This window comes from Erpetoichthys calabaricus, chromosome 17, assembly GCF_900747795.2.
Source record: "Erpetoichthys calabaricus chromosome 17, fErpCal1.3, whole genome shotgun sequence".
Taxonomy (NCBI): domain Eukaryota; kingdom Metazoa; phylum Chordata; class Cladistia; order Polypteriformes; family Polypteridae; genus Erpetoichthys; species Erpetoichthys calabaricus.
This window is the reverse complement of record NC_041410.2, coordinates 57,932,373-57,955,648: the sequence shown is the minus strand read 5'-3', so window position 1 is coordinate 57,955,648 and position 23,276 is coordinate 57,932,373. Positions and strand designations below refer to the sequence as shown.

At 39.9% G+C, this 23,276-nt stretch overlaps 1 protein-coding gene across 1 annotated transcript in view; it reads left to right on the top strand.

The window, feature by feature from the left end:
* Positions 1-23,276, top strand: part of crtc3 (CREB regulated transcription coactivator 3) — a 260,948-nt gene that overhangs the window by 102,189 nt on the left and 135,483 nt on the right. Inside the window, exon 5 of the mRNA XM_051920224.1 lies at positions 13,027-13,089. Coding sequence (XP_051776184.1) covers positions 13,027-13,089 — 63 coding nt within the window. The remainder of the gene's footprint in view (positions 1-13,026; positions 13,090-23,276) is intronic.

Sequence of the window (23,276 nt, the reverse complement as noted above, 5' to 3'; positions counted from 1 at the left end):
TACTTGAGTGTTTAAAAACATACAGTTAAATAAAATTCTCCTTATTTTTGATTACAAATATTTACTTTGAATTTTCTTTATAGTGATGTAAGCTTGAAAAATATACTTCATATTCACAAGCTTCAGTATAATAACAGTTTAAGGTCAATAAAAGTCTAAGCAGAGAACAAGTTAAATTGTATAACTGGAAAAAGATTGACACCAAGCCTAGATGATGATTTGAATGCATGTCTTTTCTGGTTTCAGTTCAAATGCTCCATTTGAACAATTGGAGCAATTTCAAGCTTTAACTGCTCAAATAATGTTTCCAAACACTCTGCTCTTGTGCACTCATTTGTGCATGCATTTTGAATAGATACATGTTCAGGTTTACTGAAAGCTTGGGACTTTGTTTCATTGATCTTTTACAAACAAGCAAAACACACAGTTGATATTTGTAGGAAACAGTATACAGAGCTAAGGAGATCTGTTAATGCAATTAAAATATCATAAATATCTGTGTATCAAATTTTATGAACCATGGGTCTAGTTTGACTACATTGAATTCCCTACTGAGAGTGCATTAGCTTAGCAAAAGCCTTCATAGTAAGTGTAAATATTAAAGGTGAAAAGGGCAACCCTGTCTGTTTCAATTTTGAAATGTCAGTTTTTTTTTAAGAAACTTCTCCGTAAATTTCACTTAAATAGCTAAATATTGTGAATATAATACCAGTATAACATCACACACAGATTCATTGCCCTTAAAGTCACTCAAACCCTCAGACATATGTAACCAATGAACACAATCAAATGCTTTTTCTGCATGAACAGCTGATAAAGGAGTAAGAATAGGTTTCAGTACAACAGTGGAATACCTTGTACTATCTGGCACCTGTCATCCAGAAATATCACTAGCCTGAACTTGTTTACGGTGGGCAATATCAAAGTTAATATAGAATCTAAAATCTTAGCATACTCTTGTAACAGTTGTCATGGGTATTTTTACTCGTCGTCTGTACCTTTTTTGTTTCTGACAAATAATACAGTCTGTATAGGTAAACAGAAGCTTGTTGACTATGTAGACAGGGTCATGTGTTTCGGAGATTAAATAAGAAATGGAAGAAGGAGGAACTGTACAGAAAGGAAGTAGTTAAAGAGTGAAAAAGGAAGTGAACTAGATTGCAAAATTTCCCATATCCGAAGTGAGATCAGGGGAACTCCCTCAAACAATAGTGCCTACTAACCAGTGAGTCCCTGGGTTCAATACTGGTAATTCCTTCTAAAAAGTGAGTTTCCAAAAGAAGTGTCCTCATAGAGTACTGGCATACAGGCATAGATGGATCGTGGTCATGAACCATAGGGGCCACTCCCCTGGACAACAACCAGAAATCAGGCCACACTCAAGGTCAATTCTGTGACCCAGATGCCATGTTGTTAGTAGTCACTTGGTATTATTCATACTCACTGGCAGTCTGTGTTGCATTGCAGTGAATCCCTGAGACAATGTAAGCTCTTTCTTAGGCAGACAAAAAGCCTCCCATAGAGTTCTCTTATTTATTTAATTTTCTATAGTTTTTTTTTTTTTTTAAATAAAAGCATTGTTTTCTCTAATCCCTATCTGTTACAATAGAATACAGATGTGAAATCCACAAAAGCACAAAATAAATTCTTAACACTTTCCAATAGTTCCTGAAACCTCTGCACGTTCAGCCCACTCAGCGGCAGCAAGGAAGATTCTTCCATAGTAATCTGACTCCATGACTGGTGAATCTACAACCCAGGAACAATGCAGGTATCCACAGCGAAATATGGAGATGTCCTGGTTATTCAGCACCAAAGTTTTTGCAGAAAATACATAGTGTTTACACCTACTGGTGGAGTCTCACTATGTGAGCAGAAAGGCTTTCCGTAGCAAGTCTGATTAGTCTTAAGAGAACAGGGGGCTATTTTTCGTACGTTGCTTAAATCATCCGAGATCAGTTGCCTCATCTTGGATGAGTTAATGCCAGTGAAACTCATCCGGGATAGGTCGGTTTTTCAAACGCAGCCGTGTATTAGATTAGTCAAGCTGGATCTAATCATCCGAGATGAATGCGCGCGCCTGCGCTGATTGAAAAGCCCATATATATTGAGTCTAGAAAACATGATCAGCAAGTCTTTGATAGGCTGTAACAAAATGACGAAAGAACGGGCATATATACAGGTGCTGGTCATAAAATTAGAATATCATGACAAAGTTGATTTATTTCAGTAATTCCATTCAAAAAGTGAAACTTGTATATTAGATTCATTCATTACACACAGACTGATGTATTTCAAATGTTTATTTCTTTTAATGTTGATGATTATAACTGATAACTAATGAAAGTCCCAAATTCAGTATCTCGGAAAATTAGAATATCAATTAAGACCAATGCAAAAAAAGGATTTTTAGAAATGTTGGCCAACTGAAAGGTATGAACATGAAAAGTATGAGCATGTACGGCACTCAATATTTAGTTGGGGCTCCTTTGGCCTGGATTACTGCAGCAATGCGGCGTGGCATGGAGTCGATCAGTCTGTGGCACTGCTCAGGTGTTATGAGAGCCCATGTTGCTCTGATAGTGGCCTTCAGCTCTTCTGAATTGTTGGGTCTGGCGTATTGCATCTTCCTCTTCACAATACCCCATAGATTTTCTATGGGGTTAAGGTCAGGCGAGTTTGCTGGCCAATCAAGAACAGGGATACCATGGTCCTTAAACCAGGTGCTGGTAGCTTTGGCACTGTGTGCAGGTGCCAGGTCCTGTTGGAAAATGAAATCTGCATCTCCATAAAGTTCGTCAGCAGCAGGAAGCATGACGTGCTCTAAAACTTCCTGGTAGACAGATGGCTGCATTGACCTTGGACCTTAGAAAACACAATGGACCAACACCAGCAGATGACATGGCACCCCAAACCATCACTGACTGTGGAAACTTTACACTGGACCAAACACAACGTGGATTCTGTGCCTCTCCTCTCTTCCTCCAGACTCTGGGACCTTGATTTCCAAAGGAAATGCAAAATTTACTTTTCATCAGAGAACATAACTTTGGACCACTCGGCAGCAGTCCAAAGGCGAGACACTTCTGACGCTGTCTCTTGTTCAAGAGTGGCTTGACACAAGGAATGCAACAGCTGAAACCCATGTCTTGCATACGTCTGTGCGTGGTGGTTCTTGAAGCACTGACTCCAGCCGCAGTCCACTCTTTGTGAATCTCCCCCACATTTTTGAATGAGTTTTGTTTCACAATCCTCTCCAGGGTGTGGTTATCCCTATTGCTTGTACATTTTTTCTACCACATCTTGTCCTTCCCTTCGCCTTTCTATTAATGTGCTTGGACACAGAGCTCTGTGAACAGCCAGCCTCTTTAGCAATGACCTTTTGTGTCTTGCCTTCCTTGTGCAAGGTGTCAATGGTCGTCTTTTGGACAACTGTCAAGTCAGCAGTCTTCCCCATGATTGTGTAGCCTACAGAACTAGACTGAGAGACCATTTAAAGGCTTTTGCAGGTGTTTTGAGTTAATTAGCTGATTAGAGTGTGGCACCAGGTGTCTTCAATATTGAACCTTTTCACAATATTCTAATTTACCGAGATACTGAATTTGGGACTTTCATTAGTTGTCAGTTATAATCATCAACATTAAAAGAAATAAACATTTGAAATACATCAGTCTGTGTGTAATGAATGAATCTAATATACAAGTTTCACTTTTTGAATGGAATTACTGAAATAAATCAACTTTGTCATGATGATCTAATTTTATGACCAGCACCTGTATAACACGTTTAATAAGACTAAGGAGCAAATGCAGGAATTGCCATCTACAGTAGTTACATAAAATACCAAATGTACCTTAAAAGCAAGAGTTCACATCACAAAACGCAACTAGTAAGAAATATGTTATGCTGTGCTTAATTTAACTTTATGCTGTATGATTTTTATCTTAAAGGTTGAATGAACACAATGTTATGGAACACCATCATTGTATGATCCAACAGATAAACACCATTTTCTATTTACACACGTGCCTTTCACTTTGAGAGTTCTAGAAGTGCATTTTTTCAGAAAAATCAACAGTTATCCCAAAGTGATTTCTTCTGAACAGTGAACACTAGCAAATACAGTATGTCTACAGCGCGGGCTGTTTGCAAACCTTGTAAGTAACAGAAAACCTCATCTACAGCTATACTTTACACCTTAATGTGAACAAGTACTTTATAACCTTGTCAGCATACCAAAATCTTTCATTAGTTTTTGAATGTTACCCTCTTAAAATAATAAAAAAATAAAACTCCTAAATTAGGCAAGCTATATCCACTTAACTCCTCATATTATACAGCTGGGCATAATATAAAATGCCTGTGTCTTCTTGCCAAAAAATGGTGTTTTGACCTCATCTTTGATCACCTGCAATACTGTAGTTTTAATAGCAACAATCAGTTTGTGTGGACTGTGACCTGCCAGAGTTCTAGAAACTCTGAAACACAGACATTGACAAGGTTTGTTTTCAAGATATGACCAGACTTTGCAAACGTGTACATTCTCTGAAGTTGTACTTATTAACAGAATCACTGCTGTCATCATGCTGGTGGATCAGTTAGTGGATCACTACCTCTTGGCAGCAAAGCAATAACTTTTCATCTATTAGACACATGAGTTTAGATAGATAGATAGATAGATAGATACTAGCCCTGCTCTTTCTCACCATTTCATTGTGCTTTGCCCATTGATATCACACACTTTTAATATGTGCAACTTTCACTCTGCCAAGTATTCTCAGTAATGCACATGCACTTGAATCATGGGTTCTTTACCCTTTTAGAGAAGCCATCTTTTTTGTTTTTAGAATTCCTTGTAGCACACTTTCAAGAAAAGTGACAGCTCAAAAAGGCTCACTCGGCTACTTAGCTGCATATTTGTCAAAGCGAGACTCTTGCATCCACTCAACCTGCAAACTAAGATGCAACTTCCAAGTTAAATACCTCTGACTCAAATTGAATTTTGGTGTCTCTTACAAGCCTTCGCAAACTTCACAAGGGTGCAAAATCAGCCCTTGGCCTGACACTTCTGCTACCACATCCCGGCTTCATCAGCAGGCCTGTCCGTATACACGGGTTGTTGCAGTATTGGCACATTTAAGGCAGTCAGTTTTACACTACCACAAATTAAAAAAACAAACAAACTTCTTAACCTAATTTTTGGCATTGCTCTCTTTTGTTTCATTTTCTTCCTTTCCTTCTCTGACAAATGGAAAGAATAGAATTACTTTGAATTTCCTGCCCAGCAATAGCTTAAGTACTATGCCCAAGACTTCCAGCTTAATTAATATGATATACAAAATAGGATTTATTTATAAATTTCAAAACCTACAGTTATATAAATTACAGACAGCAGCAATTCACTAGCCTTACCTAAACAATTTCAACAGCTGTCTTTCTGTACTCGGCACAAATCCACGAAACTTCTTGCGGTTCAAACAGAAAACTGGTTCAATGAACAACTTGTGATAATGGTATATCACATATATTTAATATCAAATATTGGTAATTTCTTCTAGGAAGTGATTAAAAATGATACGTTTGAAGGCTGGCTGAGCAATGAATTTTCACTATTTTATACAATTTCTTAAAGTATAGACGATTTTCTACATAGAAATTCACTGAAGCTGGCTGGCTCTGTGCTTCAATGGCTATGTCCGTCTTCAGCAGAAGAGCATGCTAAAGCTTCCTTCTGTGCTGAGAATTCTGCTGGTGGTGCGCTTGTTAAAAAAAAAAAAAAGAAAAAAAAAAGTGCACTAGTTTAGTGACACCCCTGTTAAAGACCACACTTTATTTTCATGTAGGATGATAAACAGTAGCCTACTTAGCTTTCACAAGTTCAATTGCTTATGACTGCTTTTTCAGTTTTTTACAGTTAAAAACAGGCGCTCATTCCTAATGGAAGAAAAGGGCACATAGGTCAGCAAGGGAAAAAAGGAAGGGGATTGAGTAGTGTGTAGTCCCCACATATTGCTGTAAGTTAACTGTTTGGGTGCAACTAGTGCTGGATGGTGATGGTAAAGAGGTTAAAAGTGTGTTTAAATAACCGCAGCTACAATATGACAAAATATTAAACTAGTAAAAGAAAGATGTATTATCAGTTGCTAATGACATCTACATTTTAAATTGCTGTCTTGAATTAAAATTTTGTGTCACATTTGCAATTATTTTAGTTGCAGTCCGGAACCCTGGCAAGGGTCTTTAATGCTAGCTATGTTTGATGAAGTGAAAGATGATAATGTGGAAAAATTAACATGACTTTCTACAGACTTTTGCCGGGTAGACATCTTAACCACAGACTTTCTTGCTTAATAGAGAATTTACAGCATGTAGAATAGAATTTTGATGAGCCCTAGTGGTTTGCTCAGTTCCTCTGTAAGTGATGTGTGGAGCTACATCTGGAAGTTGTTGGTGTGGGCTTCTGTTTCGCCTTACTCTAACATGTATTGAGATTTATAATATTCCTTAAATATATTGGTTATTCCTTTGTTTATTGTCTTTGATTCCGACTGCATTGGTAATTTGCATAACTGAATTCTATATTTCCTTTTTATGCATTTGTTGAGCTAGCTCAGCTTAGCCTTTTATCTGTGCCATTAATAAGAGTGGTACAATGTAAAAATTAGAGATTTCAGTAGTTATTTTTGATGTACTATATTTTTTAATATATTCTTATGTGTAACATCATATATATATATATATATATATAATTCACTAAGTCCATGGCAAGCAAGACGCACCCAAGACAGAGCCACGCTCGCCAACTCAGAGCCCCGCCCACCAACAATTCACTAAGTAGCCGACCATGGCACGCAAGACAGAGACCAGACCATGGCAAGCAAGACGCACGCAAGACAGAGCCACGCCTGCCAACTCACAGAGCTAGGCCCACCAACTCTAACACCATGGGATATGCATGACAGAGCCCCGCCCACCAACTCTAACCCTCCTCCCACGTCATGGGGTACGCACGACAGAGCCCCGCCTGCCAACTCTAGCACTTACTGTCACCGGTTGCATTAACAAGCAACCTTTGTGGCGTCACATGCATGTACTTACACTGACGACAAATATGAAAGCTCTTCCTCACGAACAAGATTTCGCAAGACGGGAAAAACGGAACACCTGCAACATTACCTTCACATTGTTTTCCGTTTATTTCTGATCCCGTTCAACGACTATGTGGGGACATTAACTTCTCAACTGTGACTCCGGAACAACTCAGTACGTGAGCTATATTAAGCGTCACCAACAAAGACTCGCTACACCTTAACTCTTTTAGGGTGGATGTCGACTTTTGTCGACAGGAGGGGTTGAGGGCGAATGTCGACGAAAGTCGACATCCAGGGATAGAGGGCGTGTGACAATGTGGGTTCTGCTCCACGCTCCCATCAGCTGTTAGAGAGCCCTTGAACCCAACACCGTCGGTAATGTCACCGATGACCTAGACAGTGAGGCAATAAACAATTGAGCAAGGGGATGATGTATAAAAGTGCAAAGTGCTTTTATTCAAATAGAACAAAACCAGTGTTCAAAATAAAGTGCTGTGAGTTCAAATGTCTTCATTAAATAAATAATCCATAAAAAAGCAAGTGAAAAACCAAACGAACAACGTGGAGGTTAAAATCCATTAGGAAAACTCTTCTAAAAACCACGAGGTAAAAATGTCACAGGAAGTAATATGTTAAAACCAAAAGCCCGGTGTCTTCTGTTTCCATGGCGGCTCCCCTGCTACACCCATCTGGACTGCTCTACAGGAGAGTCGTCTACCTGCAGGATCAGCTGCCCTTCAATCAGGTCCGGTAGCCCTCCAACCCTTGGCTTCGTCAGGCTCCCAACCGGACCAAGACTTTGGACCATTCCCCAGTGGCCAAGGCGCTCACACTGAGGCTACACTAGTCCAAAGCCTCATCGACTCCCGCTGCCTTCTACGGTCAGTCGACTTCTCCACTGGTCACTCCGGCTCCTAAATCGCTCAGCTGGAGTGACTGCTTTCTCAGCCCCACTGAGTGTCAGCCAAACACTCCCCTCGTGGGCTCTCCTCCCAGCTGCCTGCTTTCTCCCTCTCTCCTTCTTCCTCACACCGGCTCTCTCCACCTGCTTCCTGTCTTCTCCTACTACCTCCCGTTCTCTCTTTCCTTCTTTTCTTTTTCCCCCCTTTAACAGGCTCGCGCTTCTCTATATAGGCGGAGAGGACATGGCAGCTGCAGCCCATCAGCCACAGGAACGATCACGGATGTGGGCAGTCTCCCACCTGTGCACTTAGGGGAGAAACGCCCACACCGCAGATCGCCCTGCGGCTCGCTACAGTCACCACGCCCCCTTGCTAAGCCACGAGCGCAGTGATTATTTATTTAACTGGCCTGTGCTGGGAGAGCTGTGGACCCATAACACCACAGGGCGACAATCAGCGACTGTGGCGACAAAACTCACTGTCATGTCACAGGCATTCCCTCTGTGCTTGGAGGAATGCTAGACTCATTGACTCGGCAACTAATTCTTGCGTGAGTTGCGAAATGTAAACCAAGGCAAGATGGCATCGACATGTCACAAGGGAGCGAAACGAGTGCAGAAAAGAAAACACTCGGCAGACGATGTTTTACGCATTATCGCGGAGTCGGACTCTGATTTTTCAGAATCGGATTTTATTGACAGTGATCAGGAGATCGAGCAAGAGAGTGAGAAGCCAGCATCAGCTGATCGGACACCAGCCGATGCCGCGCCAGCTGATCCGCTGCCAGCTGAGCGCATTCGCGCAGCCGATGCATCTACGGCAAGGTTCGCGTGGGAGGAATACACAGACATTGATCTGTGGGAGCCAAACTGGCTACCGGACTTCACAAGACAGCACTGCTTGCTGTTGGACACGACAGATCACCAGCTGCTGGACTACTTCAGGCTGCTCTCTCCTGATGCTGCTTTTCAGCTACTGTCAGACAAGACAAACAGGTAGGCAAAGAAATTTTTTGAATCGCGGGCTGCGCTTGCATCACATTCTCGTTTTTCAAAGTGGAAACCCACAACAAAAGACAAGATGAAGGGCGTTGTGGCATTACAAATAGAGATGGGACTAGACTGGTGATATAACTTCAGGGAGCATTGGTCCAAACGTGCTTTGTCCCCTGGTGGCTTTGGACAGGTTATGCAGCGTGATGATAGGTACGTGATGCTGCAAAGTTTTATTCACTTCTGTAATAAACAGAAGCAAATTCCAAGGAGTGAGCCAGGCTATAATGCCATGCATAAAGTTCAGCCCCTGCTTGACATTGCAGAACCAACATATAAACAATTTTATCAACCTGGCCTTGATTTGTCCGTGCATGAATCTATGATAAAATAAAAGGGACGCCTTTTTTTCTGCAAATATATGCCAGACAAGCCCACAAAGTATGGCATAAAGGATTTTGTACTGGCAGAAGCAAACACTGGTTTCTGCCTGAAAGTAATTACATATACAGGAAAGTATTTCTTTCAAAGAGAGAACTGTCCCTTGACAAGTCAGGTTGTGCTGGAGCTGCTTCAGGGCTATGAACATTTGGGTCATGTTGTGTACATTTGGACAATTTTTATACATGCCCAGAATTGTTCATGGAGCCATAGAGCAGAGGAATTGGACCTTGTGGCACAGTGAGGGTGAACAGGAGACACATGGCTTCACAGTTGAAGCCAGACAGGCTGAAGATGAAAAGAGGTGACAATACGGTTTTCATGTGGGCAGAAAACTTGGTGGCAGTGGCATGGCACGATGGCAAACGGGTGACTTGTCTCTCTACAGTACACACTAACAATATATGTGAGAAAGTGCAGCAACAGACAACTGAAAAGTAGGCACCAAAGCAACACATATTGTAAGGAGTGCAATGTGGCAATGACTGAAATTGGCTGCTTTGAGCGAGATCAGACTTTGCAAGACTTTGCTATGTAAAATGTATGTGATATGTATGTGAAATCATAGAGTATGTAGGCTCATACAACATGCAAGACAGTAACATTTGGCAAAAGTAAATATTTTTTGTTGATTTGACATATTAAACAATTGCTTTGTGTTCTTTTTTAAAAAAATGTTAGTTTATGGAAAAATATTCAGTCCTGGGAGAAAAGAAACCAAAAAAAAAATTAGCCCTAAAAGAGTTAAACAGGTACTGAAACCTATCCCTACCGACAAAGTAACTTTCACCAGCGTTGACTCCATCGTCACAGACGATCCCGCACATCAACTTTCATTCCCCAAAGAATTTCTTAGCAGTTTTACTCCCACTCGCATGCCTCCGCATAAACCCAAACTTAAAATTGGTTCAATCATCATGCTTCTCAGAAACCTCATGCCAGCAAGAAGTATTTGTAAAGGCACTAGACTGACTGTTACCAGCATTCACCGCAATGTACTAGAGTGTAAAACAATCGCAGTTGCTACCTCACAAACTGTCCATATTCCCCGGATTTCCCTGACCCCGTCAGATTCAAATTTGCCTTTTACTTTTACACGCAGACAATTTCCTGTTAGATTGGCCTTTGCAATGACAATTAATAAGGCACAGGGACAAACTTTCAAAAAGATATTCCTGTATCTGCCAAAACCAGTTGTCAGTCATGGACAATTGTATGTTGCTCTCTCCAGAGTTCCATCTTTTCATTCACTTGCAGTCGTATCCTCAAACCCACCCCATTTGGACAACTGTGTCTTTGAGGAAGTGTTCACCCATCAATAAATAATTATGTGGCGTAGCGGGTTGGCTAGTATGAAATAATCCCTTAAAAATACCAGGATATTTCTGGAGTTGTTCTAGTCTCTTTGAGAATATTGTTTTAATGATATTTTTGTCTATTCAAATTAATGTTTAATTACTGATGGGAAGTTGCATCAGTGCAGCATAGTAATTTAAGCCTCAAAATAGAGTATGGTCTGAAAAAATTATATATTTACAAAACTGAACAATTGTCAATTTCTGAATAGATGTAATGTATTGTTTACTACCCTCTATCCTTCTTAGCGTTAGACCTAAACGTTACTCGGTTTGCGACAACTATGCTAAAAACATTAGTCCTGAGTGTCACTCGGGCAACTGTACAGATGTCTTGCGTAAGCGTTAGAACTGAGAATCACTTGGGCTGTAAAAGTACTGTCAGTGCTGCCGTTTTTTAGAGAAATAATGTTTGAGTGTAGATTTTCACTAATTATGAAATACCAGTAGCAGCGCACTGCACGAATATACTTGAGCGTTCATTATTTTCATACTCTTTCTCTGTACGTTTAGCATTCTTTTGCTCAGAAGTTGATGTGCTTGCTGCTTCCTGAGCAGCTGTTTTCCACCCTAACGGCCTGCTTCTTCTCTTCTTTCATTGACGTTTTTTCGCATTAAAACTGATTAAGTCAGTATTTAAGTACTTAGTACAATTTCCTTAATTTTTCACTTAAGCTGGCACTTAAGTCTTCAATCTGCCTCAAGTATGATTTAAGATATGAAGAGGTAGGGGATGTGATGGCGAAGGTGGTAGGGATGAGATTGGCGCCCGTACGCATGTGCCCTGCTGGCTGCTGCTGAGAGTTGATTCTACAATAAAATAAAAATAAAAAAAAAAGAGGAATAACCTTGGAGGTCAATCCTCACTCCGAAAGTGGATAGTAGTCGTCATGTAGTATATGTGTACCAAATGTCAAGTCAATAGGTCAAACGGTTTGCGAACAACAGGCGATTCAAAATCCTGGACAGACAAAGGAACAGCCATGGTAGCTGAGAAAGATCTGCACTTTACTAACAATGGACAAGACTTTGGCAGAGCTAAATTGCATTGAGTTGCACTAGTAGCTTGGTAAAGTGCTTGCACTGAAATGGAAGGACAAGAAAGATGTTTGTTTGTCTTAGCACTGTTCATAATGCAGCTACAATCACTGTTCAGGCAAAAGACAACAAGCAAGTTTCGAAGTCTTGTGTTGTGGTCGACTACAATAGCACGATGGGCAGCTTAAATTGTGTGAATCAAGAATTTATTATTCATGTTATACAAACAAAAAGCCGGCAAAACTGTATCTCATGCAAACTTTACATGCCAGCTTGTAGAACAAATCCTTGTCGCACATTCACCATCCGTACTACATTGTCCCGACTCTGACGTTGGATTGTGTTTTTCACCATGCTTAAAGATTTACCACACAAAGGATTCATTTTGAGATTATATACTGTTTTGGCATCATAAGTGGTAGTATTAATACTGTTATTTTTATTATTTTTATTCATCGTTATTATTATTTGTACAATTATTATACTTTTGAAATTTTAATTAAAATGTGATTTTTTTTTTTTTCATGCCAAATAAAAATGGAACGCTTTTTATGTGTTTTTTGAATAAAATGCAACGCTAAGGAGGTAGTTAAGATGTGAGATTATTGCAGCAGTTTTAGATTTTATGGTCACATCTGTTTCTGGTCACAATGAACCTAAATCATTAATAAACACACAATATAAATAATCTGCCACTTTACAATAAGTTAATGAGAACACATATTAGGAATTAAGGCAAAACATTTAGTTAGAATCGTGGGAGCTTCAGAAATAATATACAATCAACATGTATGTAATAAAATGAGTATGTGTGTTTATTGATGCAGGGCAAACAATTCGTCATATTATTATTACATTATGCTTGCCACTCTATAATGTTAGTGAACAGTTTCTTCTATGAAATGACATTAGGATACGAGTTTTCAGTAATTTTCAGACTTCCAAGAACTAGATATTCTATAATCGAATGTTTCTATACTATTTTATTAAACAGCTTTTAAATTAATTCTGCCATTTGAAATTTGAAAAGAATTAACACTAAATAGAAGCATTCAATCATAACCTTTCTATTGCTATGTCTTTCTATGCTTTTCTTATCTACTTAATTCCTTTTTACCATTGCTTTTTTCATGATGCCTGCCGATTTCATTTGGGGGAAATGAGTTTTATCTGTTGATTGTAAATTCTAATATTTCTGTTTCTAAAGGGAGCAACGCACATGGAATGAAGAGAAACGACCTGGATTTCGATTAATATCCCAGCTGAACAGGTGAACTTTTACCCTCTTATATAGAAAAAACTGACACACCTTTCTTTCTCGTTTTTTCTTTATTATGCATTTTTTTTTACTCGTACAACCATGTAAAATATAGTGATATTTGTTTTTTGTGTTATTTACTTATATATAAATATACCAGAACAAAATATCCATAGTAATAACAGAAGGAATAGTTTTGGAAATATCTGACTAAATTTCTTATTAATTATTAAAGACTAGTCATTTAGCCCATTACAATAACGGGTGCTAGAACAGTAGTGCATAAACATTAGTAGGAGCAGTCTATATTAAATGGCAAGGGACTTTGACCTTATTCTTTTTGTTGGTCGTATTTTTCTTTCTTTCAGCCTTTCTTTTGTTGATGTTTACTTGCTGAGCTGACCGATCTTCGTGGTTTGCCGCCGTGTATTGTGTGTCTTTAATTTTCTGTGACAGTAATACTGTCTTGTACGGCTCTATTCAATAAAGGCACGCACAAAAAGGCGAGCTTCAAAAGGGCGACTTCAATTGAGCGCGGCGAATAAAGGCATTCGTAGATAATTTAGTTCAAATGGCTCTGGAATATGTGAAGAGCAACAAAGGTGCAGATCTTTATTTACGCGCGCCTTTATTCGCTGCGCCCAATTGAGGTCACCCTTTTGAGGCTCGCCTTTTTTTGCGCACCCTTATTGAAGGATACCGTCTTGTACATCCGCTGGCTTGTACGTCCGTAATATACCTTTAATTTTCTCTGGCGGTAATACAGGCATGCGCATCAGTAATATGCCTTTAATCTCCTCTGACAGTAATACTGGCTTGTATGTGGCTGTAATATGCGTCACTGTATTGTGTACCTTTAATTTCCTCTCGCAGTAATACTGGTTTGTATTTCCGTAAAACGCCTCTAACTTTCTCTGACAGTAATATCGCGCATCGCACTGTGCCCCACGCATGCGCACTTCACCAGAAGACATAGTTTTGCCACACCCAGATGTGCTGCCAGAAGAGGATCTGGGAGCACCTGGAACACTTCTGGGTGCCCTATAAAATCTCGCTCCATTCAAGGACCCAGAGTCGGGAGGAGGTGGACAAAGCTTGCTGGGAGGATGAGTGGAGGCAGCAGAGAAAAGGAGAAGAAGAAAAGATTTTTGTGCTCTGTAGTGGGGAGAGAAGAAAAAGCACTACCCCACTTAGAATAAAATGTTTGTGCTTTGCACTTGTCTATCTCTGTTGGCTGGTGGTCCACATAGCTTAAACTGTAACATATATATTTAAAGCTTGCATTTTTAAGTAATGCTGATAAGCTCAGTGAGCAAATACAGATTGTTGTCAAAAATGTGGAAGAAAACTGTTGAAACAGTAGTTTGCAACATTTATAATTCCTTAAAATTGCCTTTAACTCTGCTGACATTTAAAAAGAGTATTATTGAACCATTTTATTTGTACACCTGCAATCGACTTAAACAGCTGATCCTCTGGCTAGGACATTGGACATCACTGGGTCCACAGTTCTTGAGGCTGATACTCCAATTAGTTGTGAACAAACCCAGTCTCACTAAGATTGCACAGGTGGTGAACCAGCCAAGGGTAGGGAAGGCTGCAGGGATCTGTGGTATCTGGGGTGAACTTCTGTAGGCTGGTGGAAAGGCTGCCCAACCTTGCATTGCAAGCAATCTGAACTTCTGCCTGTGCTTCACGGCTGTCCAGGTAAGATTAAGGAGATTAGAAGGCTTATTGCATGGCTCAAATCTTGGTGCAGGGTATAAGGGAATAGGGTTATGGGGCGTTGGGACTCCTTTTGGAACAGATGGGACCTGTTCCTCTGTGATGGGTTACATCTGAAATGGAGCGGTACCAATGTATTGAGTAGGCTAGTTGAGGATTGTTTAAATTAGGGAATGGGGGAGGGGCAGGGAGTTTTGGACAGGCCAGGTTTTGATCTATGCATGGAGGAACAAACAATAGTGAAGAAATGTGTAGTAATGTAAATTCTAAGCCAACATATACCGTCCAGATCTAAACACAAGCATGGAGAGTCGCTCACGTACTGAAGAGTCTATAGCTGCAGGTAGAAGCTGCCGTCGCAGTGTTGCTGTCGCTGTAATTTGTGAGAATGCCTGTGTCGATCAAACAATGGAAGCTCTGCAGTTGACTTGTGACTTTATGCTGTATGACAGTACAGTAAGTAAATAAGGTAAATAACACTCAATGTGGCTTTTATATACAAAGCACAGCGACGGTAAAAGTGCGACATGATTGAAGTGTTTAAAATTATGAAGGGAATTAGTACAGTGGATCAAGACTGTTATTTTAAAATGAGTTCATCAAGAACATGGGGACACAATTGGAAACTTGTTAAGGGTAAATTTCACACAAACATTAGGAAGTTTTTTTTTTCCAAAGAATGATGATAGACACTTGGAATAAGGTGCCAAGTAGTGTGGTAGACAGTAAGACTTCAGTGACTTTAAAAACTCGACTTGATGTTTTTTTTGGAAGAATTAAGTGGATAGGACTGGAGAGCTTTTTTGGGCTGAATGGCGTGTTCTTGTCTAGATTGTTCTAATGTTCTAATCTTTGCTTCCATTTGGGGGACGGGAATCATCTGATCTGACTGGAAAACTGGACTTGTTGTCCCTATCTGGAAAGGGAAGGGTGATCACCTTGATTGCGGCAACTACAGGGGGGTAAGTTCCTTGCTTGGGTCATCCTCAGTGGGATCCGTTTGATCACTTGCTCACCTATCAACGACCAGAGCAGTCTGCTTTTTTTTACCCTAAGAAGTCTAATATCAACCGATTCCTGGCACTGGAGGTTCACATTGCGTGCAAAGGCAAATATAGCAGGGTTTTTTTTTTTTTAAGCCTTTATCGATTTTTGTAAAGTATTGAAGCTGCCCTTTGGGACATCCTGAAATTTCACTGGATTCTCCCAGAGTTGACAGATATAATTGCTGGCCTGTACACTGGTAATGGTACTGGGAGTGCTGTGCAGAGTGGAGGCAGAACGTCTGCGTTTTTGCCTGTTGATTCTGGGGTTTGTCAGGGGTGTGTTCTTGCTCCTGCTATGTTCAGTGCTTGCATGGACTGGATGTTGAACAGGTTGTGGGGTCCAGCTGCTTTGGGGCATCTGTTGATGAAGAAAAATTCATTGATCTTGACTTTGCCGGCAATGCCGTGATCTTCACGGAGTAAATGAAGGCTCAGATCAAGGCTTTCGAGAGGCTTAGTGAGGAGTCTGAGTGTCGAGTATCCTGGATAAAAACCAAGATCCAGGCCTTTAATGACCCCTTGAGCATAGCCATCAGCATCATGTTTGTCGAATTCGCCAAGAAGTTTATTTACCTCGGCAGCAACATTGATGTCACTGGTGACTGTTCCTATGAAGTCAGTAGACAGATTGGGAGAGCACTGGGGGCCATGAAGTTGCTAGAATGGGGTGTGTGGCGTTCAAAATATCTGTTTAAAAGGACAAAGGTCCAAGTCTTTAAGAGTTCTGGTACTTCCTGTTTTGCTACATGGTTGTGAGACATAGATGCTCTCCAGTGACCTGAGATGAAGACTTGACTCCTTTGTTACTGTGTCTCTTCAGAGAATCCTAGGGTACTATTGGTTTGACTTTGTGTTGAATGAGCAGTTGCTAACAGAGTCCCGAATAAGGCACATTACCTACATTGTGAGGAACCATCAGTTACAGCACTACGGTCATGTGGCGTGATTCCTTGAGGGTGATCCATCTTGCAGGATCTTCATTGTTGAGGACCCGAGTGGCTAGACCAGGCCAAGGGAAGTTGATGTAACACCTGGCTGTGGCTGATAGATGGTCATATTCCTGGGAGTAGAACTGGACTGCGTGTCTGCCGGGGGAGTTGCTAACCAGGATCCTGAGCTGTTTCATCATGTGTTGGGTATGGCAACATGCTGTACCATTGCATGCTCCCCAATCTGACCTGACCGGCAATCAACAAAAAGTTTTGCTTTACAGAGTTAAGTTTATCACAGATGCCAGAAGGAGTTTCCAGATTTATTGAACAGAAATTTAATTTTCAGTGGCTTTTTGCATTAACTTCAGTAAATGTGCTGGATAATACAGAGTTCACGATGAACTTAAATGACGATTATATCACATGCCAACTACAGAGTTTGTCTCCTGTGTATTACCAAAAAGCTACATGAGCAACTAAAATATTCATGTGAGGTTATGTGAGATGTAGAGTCTAAAGACTGTTTATACTTGGGCGCAGACCTCTGCAGGTGTGGTCGTGCACGAAGGGTGTGCACCCTGGTCTGTTTATAGTTCAAGCATTCAGTGTGCAACACTGTGCTTTTAATATTGCATTGTATAGGTGTGAGCAGCAAAGAATTGTTTCACACAGCTGTTTGTAGACTGTGCCCATGTTTTCTTATATAGCACATGCACAGTATATGTATGGTCACAAAATTCTGGAAGCACACGGTCGCCAATTCAAGCAGACACATTATGTATAAATGGACCTCACGGTAGCATTTTGAAGAGAATTGAGCCATATATAATGCTAATGACTACGCACCCAGGTTTCTCACAGAAACTGAAAATTTAGAAAAAAAATTGAACTGACAGTTTATGTGCAAGTTTAATCATCAGTATATCCACAGATATCATGCTGTTATGATTAGCAATAACACAAATCTCATTGCAGCAATTTATAAAAAAAAAATTGAGAAAGGGCAGGATCGTGATATGCACACTGAAAATTTTTAAAGATTTAAAATCTCAACTCCAATTAGTATTTGCCATAACTCTTCTAATGTTAAGCATATTTTGGAAAATAAATCGAGGTGTTATATTATTGCATCTCACAGCTTGCAGGAAAGTGTACAAGTTTAAACTACTATAATCCCTTAGTGGTCTACTAAAACCAGGATAAAAGTCATGTTTAAAATATCTTTCACTAAAATAGAAAGATCTATTCCCTAAAATGTTTGTTAGAATAGAATTTAAGCAAATGAGGTATAAATATTTGAAAAGTTCTAAGAATAGTCATGTGTAATGAGAAAGAGACACTGCAACGTCAAAGAGTTTAGGATCCAAAGGGTAACCCTATATAATAACTGCACTGCAAAGTTTGGAAAACGGGAGTGTGTTGTTTCTGTTTTCTGGTTGCATGATGTTTCCATCACCACCTTCTGGTCAGCATAATAATTTTATTCTGAATGGCTATCACTTGGAGATGACATCATCAGACTTTGCCAGTTGCTTATTCTATCATACAGAACAAAAATGAGACATAGTCAATGATGTTGTCCTCACCCCTTCCACCCTATGCTTTCACAATAAACCTACAAAGCTATGATGGAAAATATAAAAAAAAATACTTGTAAAAGAAATCGAGAAATTTCTCCAATATGGATATATAGAAATATCTATTGGTCAGAGGTAGGATCCATCTATTCATTCATCTTTTTATTCAGTTTATCCAGGGCCCAGGGAGCTGGAGCCTGTCCCAGCAAACATTAGACACAAGGCAGTAACAATCCTTGGACAGAGTCTTGTCTCACAACCTTAGAGGGAGCTTGTCCCCACGAGTCATTGATCCAGATTATGAACTGTTGATTTCTAACCTGACGACAGAAATAAACTTGACTCTGTTGTTAAGGACTAAATTTGAAGTTCACTACATGTGAACCAGGCATTAAATAAGAATTTATTTAAAGTAACAGCAGGGATCCACTGTAATAATTATTTTAAACACTTAAATTATATAACCTCTTACTGTCTTTTTGCTTAAACTGAAAAGTCTGAACTCCTTCAGTCTTTCCTCATAGTTTTTACCTCTCAATCCAAGAATCAGCCTAGTTGCTCTTCTCTGGGCTGTACCTAGTCCGCTATGTCTTGTTTGTAGTATAGGAACCAAAACTGCCTTCAACACTCCAGATGAGGCCTTTATTAGTGAGTTATATAGCTTAAGCATAAACTCCATTGATGTACTCTACATAAAATTCTATATAACCCAGCATCCTACTAGCCATCTTGATCACTACTCTGTCTGGATTGCAGATTGCGACAAGACCACTATGTCAAGTCACTTCTATTTATTAAAAATAGAAGCAGCCCTACTACTGACCCCTGTGGGACACCACTCATAACATCAACCAATTCTGATAAGGTTCCTCGCATCATAACATTCTGCTTCTTGTGTCTGAGAAAATTTTGCACCCTTCTACACACCACACCCTGAACTCCCAATTCTTTGTTTGACTTCCAACCTCTCATGTGGCACCTTATCAAATACTTTATGAAAGTCAAGATAAATAATATCGCATGTACTATATTAATCATATCCTTTTATTGTTTCCTTATAGAATTTCAGCATGCTAGTAAAACACAATTCTCAAAACCCAGGCTAACTGTACAGTAAAACTCTTTGTCATCTGTTGCTCAATGTTTTCCACATTAAGCTTATATATATACTAGCAAAATACCCGCGCTTCGCAGCGGAGAAGTAGTGTGTTAAAGAGGTTATGAAAAAGTAAAGGAAACATTTTAAAAATAACGTAACATGATTGTCAATGTAATTGTGTTGTCATTGTTATAAGTGTTGCTGTCATATATATATATACATATACACATACACATATATTATATATATATATATATATATGACAGCAACACAATTACATTGACAATCATGTTACGTTATTTTTAAAATGTTTCCTTTACTTTTTCATAACCTCTTTAACACACTACTTCTCCGCTGCGAAGCACGGGTATTTTGCTATATATATATATATCTGTATGTGTATATATATATATATATGTGTGTGTATATATAGATATATCCATCCATCCATTTTCCAACCCGCTGAATCCGAACACAGGGTCACGGGGGTCTGCTGGAGCCAATCCCAGCCAACACAGGGCACAAGGCAGGAAACAATCCTGGGTTTTTATCTTTATTTTATTTTATTGTAGAATCAACTCCTGTCTGCGCACACCAGGGTGGCCGTGGGCGGATGCGTATGGTGTATTCACTCCACGTTATCGTGCATTGCGCTGTCACTGGTATTTTGATAAAAGAATTTGAACAACATATAAGAAGCGTATAAATTATTAAACAGTAAAACATTAAGATTTAAGAAGTAAAGTTACATTAAGTACTACTGCAGTGCCTTCGGGTATACCTCATTTTTTGTTTGCCCATTACATGCTTAAATGTATACATTTTTCAGGCTTCATAAGCTCTTTTATTTTCTATGGTGTACTTATCCCAACCCATCATCTTTGAATGTTGCAAGACTTTCGCCTTGTATGTAGATCGGGGTAATTACATTCATTGCATTCCTAGTCTGAATCACAATCTGATTGTATGGGTGGTTACCTGGCACTGTAGGGTTGCCACCCGTCCTTTAAAATACGGAATCGTCCCGTATTTGAGAATGAAATTGCGCGTCCCGTTTTGAATCAATACGGGACGGGACTTGTCCCGTATTTTTCTTATCATTTTTTTTAAAGCAGCGTCTCATGCAAATCATCCCACACGCATTTTATGAAGATGCCTCCTTTCCTACTTTTGATTGGGTAATACTTGATGTCATCGTTAGTTTGATTGGTCTTTTTAACTGTCCAGTGAGGAGGGCGGGTCTTTTAAGTAGAGTCTGCAAACTGTTGGCACTGGGATGTGGCACCCGCTGCAGTATGCGTCCCTTATTTTTTTGTATTAAAAGTGGTAACCCTACCTGGCAGGTAACACTTATGTTTGGTCATGAAGTCGTCTAAAATCCGCCACGTGCCCTCTTTTAATTGTGAGAAGCAGATATATATAGCCAAATTCTCGCGCTTCATTGCGGCGAAGTACTGCTTTTAATTTTTTAAGAAGAAAATTAAACCTTTTTAAACGGATCGAAAATATACCAATAACAATTTGTTAAGGATCTGTTTTTTTGTGAACCTCGCTTTTCACAGCTGTCCCGTTACGGCGTGTGTTTCGTTTATTTGACAGTATGTAGATCGTGGTAATTAAATTCATGGCATTCGTTTTCTGAATCACAATCTGACTGTATGGATGGTTACCTGCCAGGTTACGCTTGTGGTTGGTCAGGAAGTCGCCTTACATCCGCCATGTGCCCTCTTTCTGTTCCCAGAAGCTGATCATAGAATGGTTTTAATAGTTTACTTTCAAATAATGCAAAGAGTATGCGACACGTGTTTCTCCTTAATTCTGGGCTCATCAGGCATACACACTCACTGCATCCCCTCTCGAGAATCGAATATCGTCAGCGCCAGAGTTGAAGCCCCTAACGTTTGCGGTCAGCAAGTGGGCTAACATCCGCCATGTGCCGTCTTTCAGTTGCGAGAAGCAGATCATAGAATGGTTGAAACTGTTGCCCCTAACGTTGCGCTACGGCGTGTGGTTCGTTTATACCTCGTGTCTTCTCATTAAACTTTTATCTCGCGAATATGTTATTGCAATCCGCAGCGGGAGCGTTTCTATAAACTTAATTTAAACTTACGTTTTACACCGTGCTTTGTTTCCCTTATGAACATGCTTGTATGCTTCACTCGCTCCCTTCTCAATTGTTTAATGAATTTTTTGTTCTTCGCTGTTTGCGGCTCCTCCTTCATTTGTCCCTACTGCGTTCACAGTCTTTTCACGTGATTACGTGGGAGGCGTGATGACGTGACACTCAACTCCTCCTCCCACGGCCATTGAGCTGCCGTCCATTACAGTATATTGTGAAAAAAGAGGTTCCAGTTATGACCGTTACGCTTTGAATTTCGAAATGAAACCTGCCTAACTTTTGTAAGTAAGCTGTAAGGAATGAGCCTGCCAAATTTCAGCCTTCCACCTACACGGGAAGTTGGAGAATTAGTGATGAGTGAGTCAGTCAGTCAGTGAGTGAGTGAATCAGTCAGTGAGGGCTTTGCCTTTTATTATTATAGATATTATATACAGTATATATATTGTGATGAAATAAGATTCACAAACAATTATAAAGTGTTGGGGATTTGACCCGTATATTGCTAGGATGCAAAAATGGTCAAAATAGATTTCAGAAAAATCATACATTCGACAATATGCATAGGTCTCCCGTTCGTTTATACAGTAGGTAATAAAATGGCCGAAGGAAATGATGTGGCAGGAAGTTTAAGCGGAAGTGACATCATTCAGGCTGGATGGAAGTGGCGTCATTCAAGCTGGATGGAAGTGGCGTCTTTCAGGGTGGACAGAAGTGGCGTCATCAAAACGGGACCAGAAGTGGATTTTGCTGGGGAGCCATTTTCTATGATAGAAGTTGTTGGTGATGTGTATGAGTTATTTCTCTTCTCTGGTTCTAGAAAGTAGGGAGAGAGGCATTCGTACCACAATACAACCCTTCGTCTGATAATAAATCACTCACCTCTGGGCTTGTTGACTGCCGGTAAGCTTAATGTGGATCACAAGTAAATTAATTGAAGAAATTATTGAGAAAAAGATTGAGCAACACATGGCAATGAGTTTTACTGGACAGTTAGCCTATTAATATATAATAGATATTTGCAATTCTCCAGTCCTTCTGAATTTTCCCAATGTGCAGTGACTTCCTAAAAATGCATCAAGAGTTTACTGTATGCGTGCGTAGCTTCTTTCACATTAGTTTTCAACTTCACCTGTCTACAAGTTATGCTTACAAGAATTTTTCTCATCATTTCCTTGCGATATTACACTTTCAGGGTGCGAATGATGCCCAAATCCAGTGGCTGAAGCACTGTCATGCAATTATGTGGGAGGAATTCAACTCGAACGTTATCTAAATGTAGAAGCATGCTCTGGGCAGCGCAGTTATCAATCCAAAGCAGAATCTTCCTTTTCTTCTTATTCTTCATATTGTGAGGTTTCTGAAGCTTGATTGCCACGTCTGTGGAAGATTGATTGTCCATTGCCGGGGCAGGGCAATCGCAGGCTCACAACACTGCAGCAGAGCACCGCGGAAAAATATCTGAAAAGCGCACTGGTTCACTTTAAACTCTCAGGAAAGGAATGTAACATGTAAAACGCAGAGGATTGGTCGACTTGCCAATGATGAAAGGAATAACTTTGTGGCTGCCAGTTGAATTGCAGTAAAGTAGAGCTGTCAACCTTTGTTTAGATTTGTTCCTCCTCGGCATGGATCACCTCTGAGTGCTAAAGTGCACTGAGTGTTACACAATTTCTATATTTTTTAATTCCCCTTTACCATTTT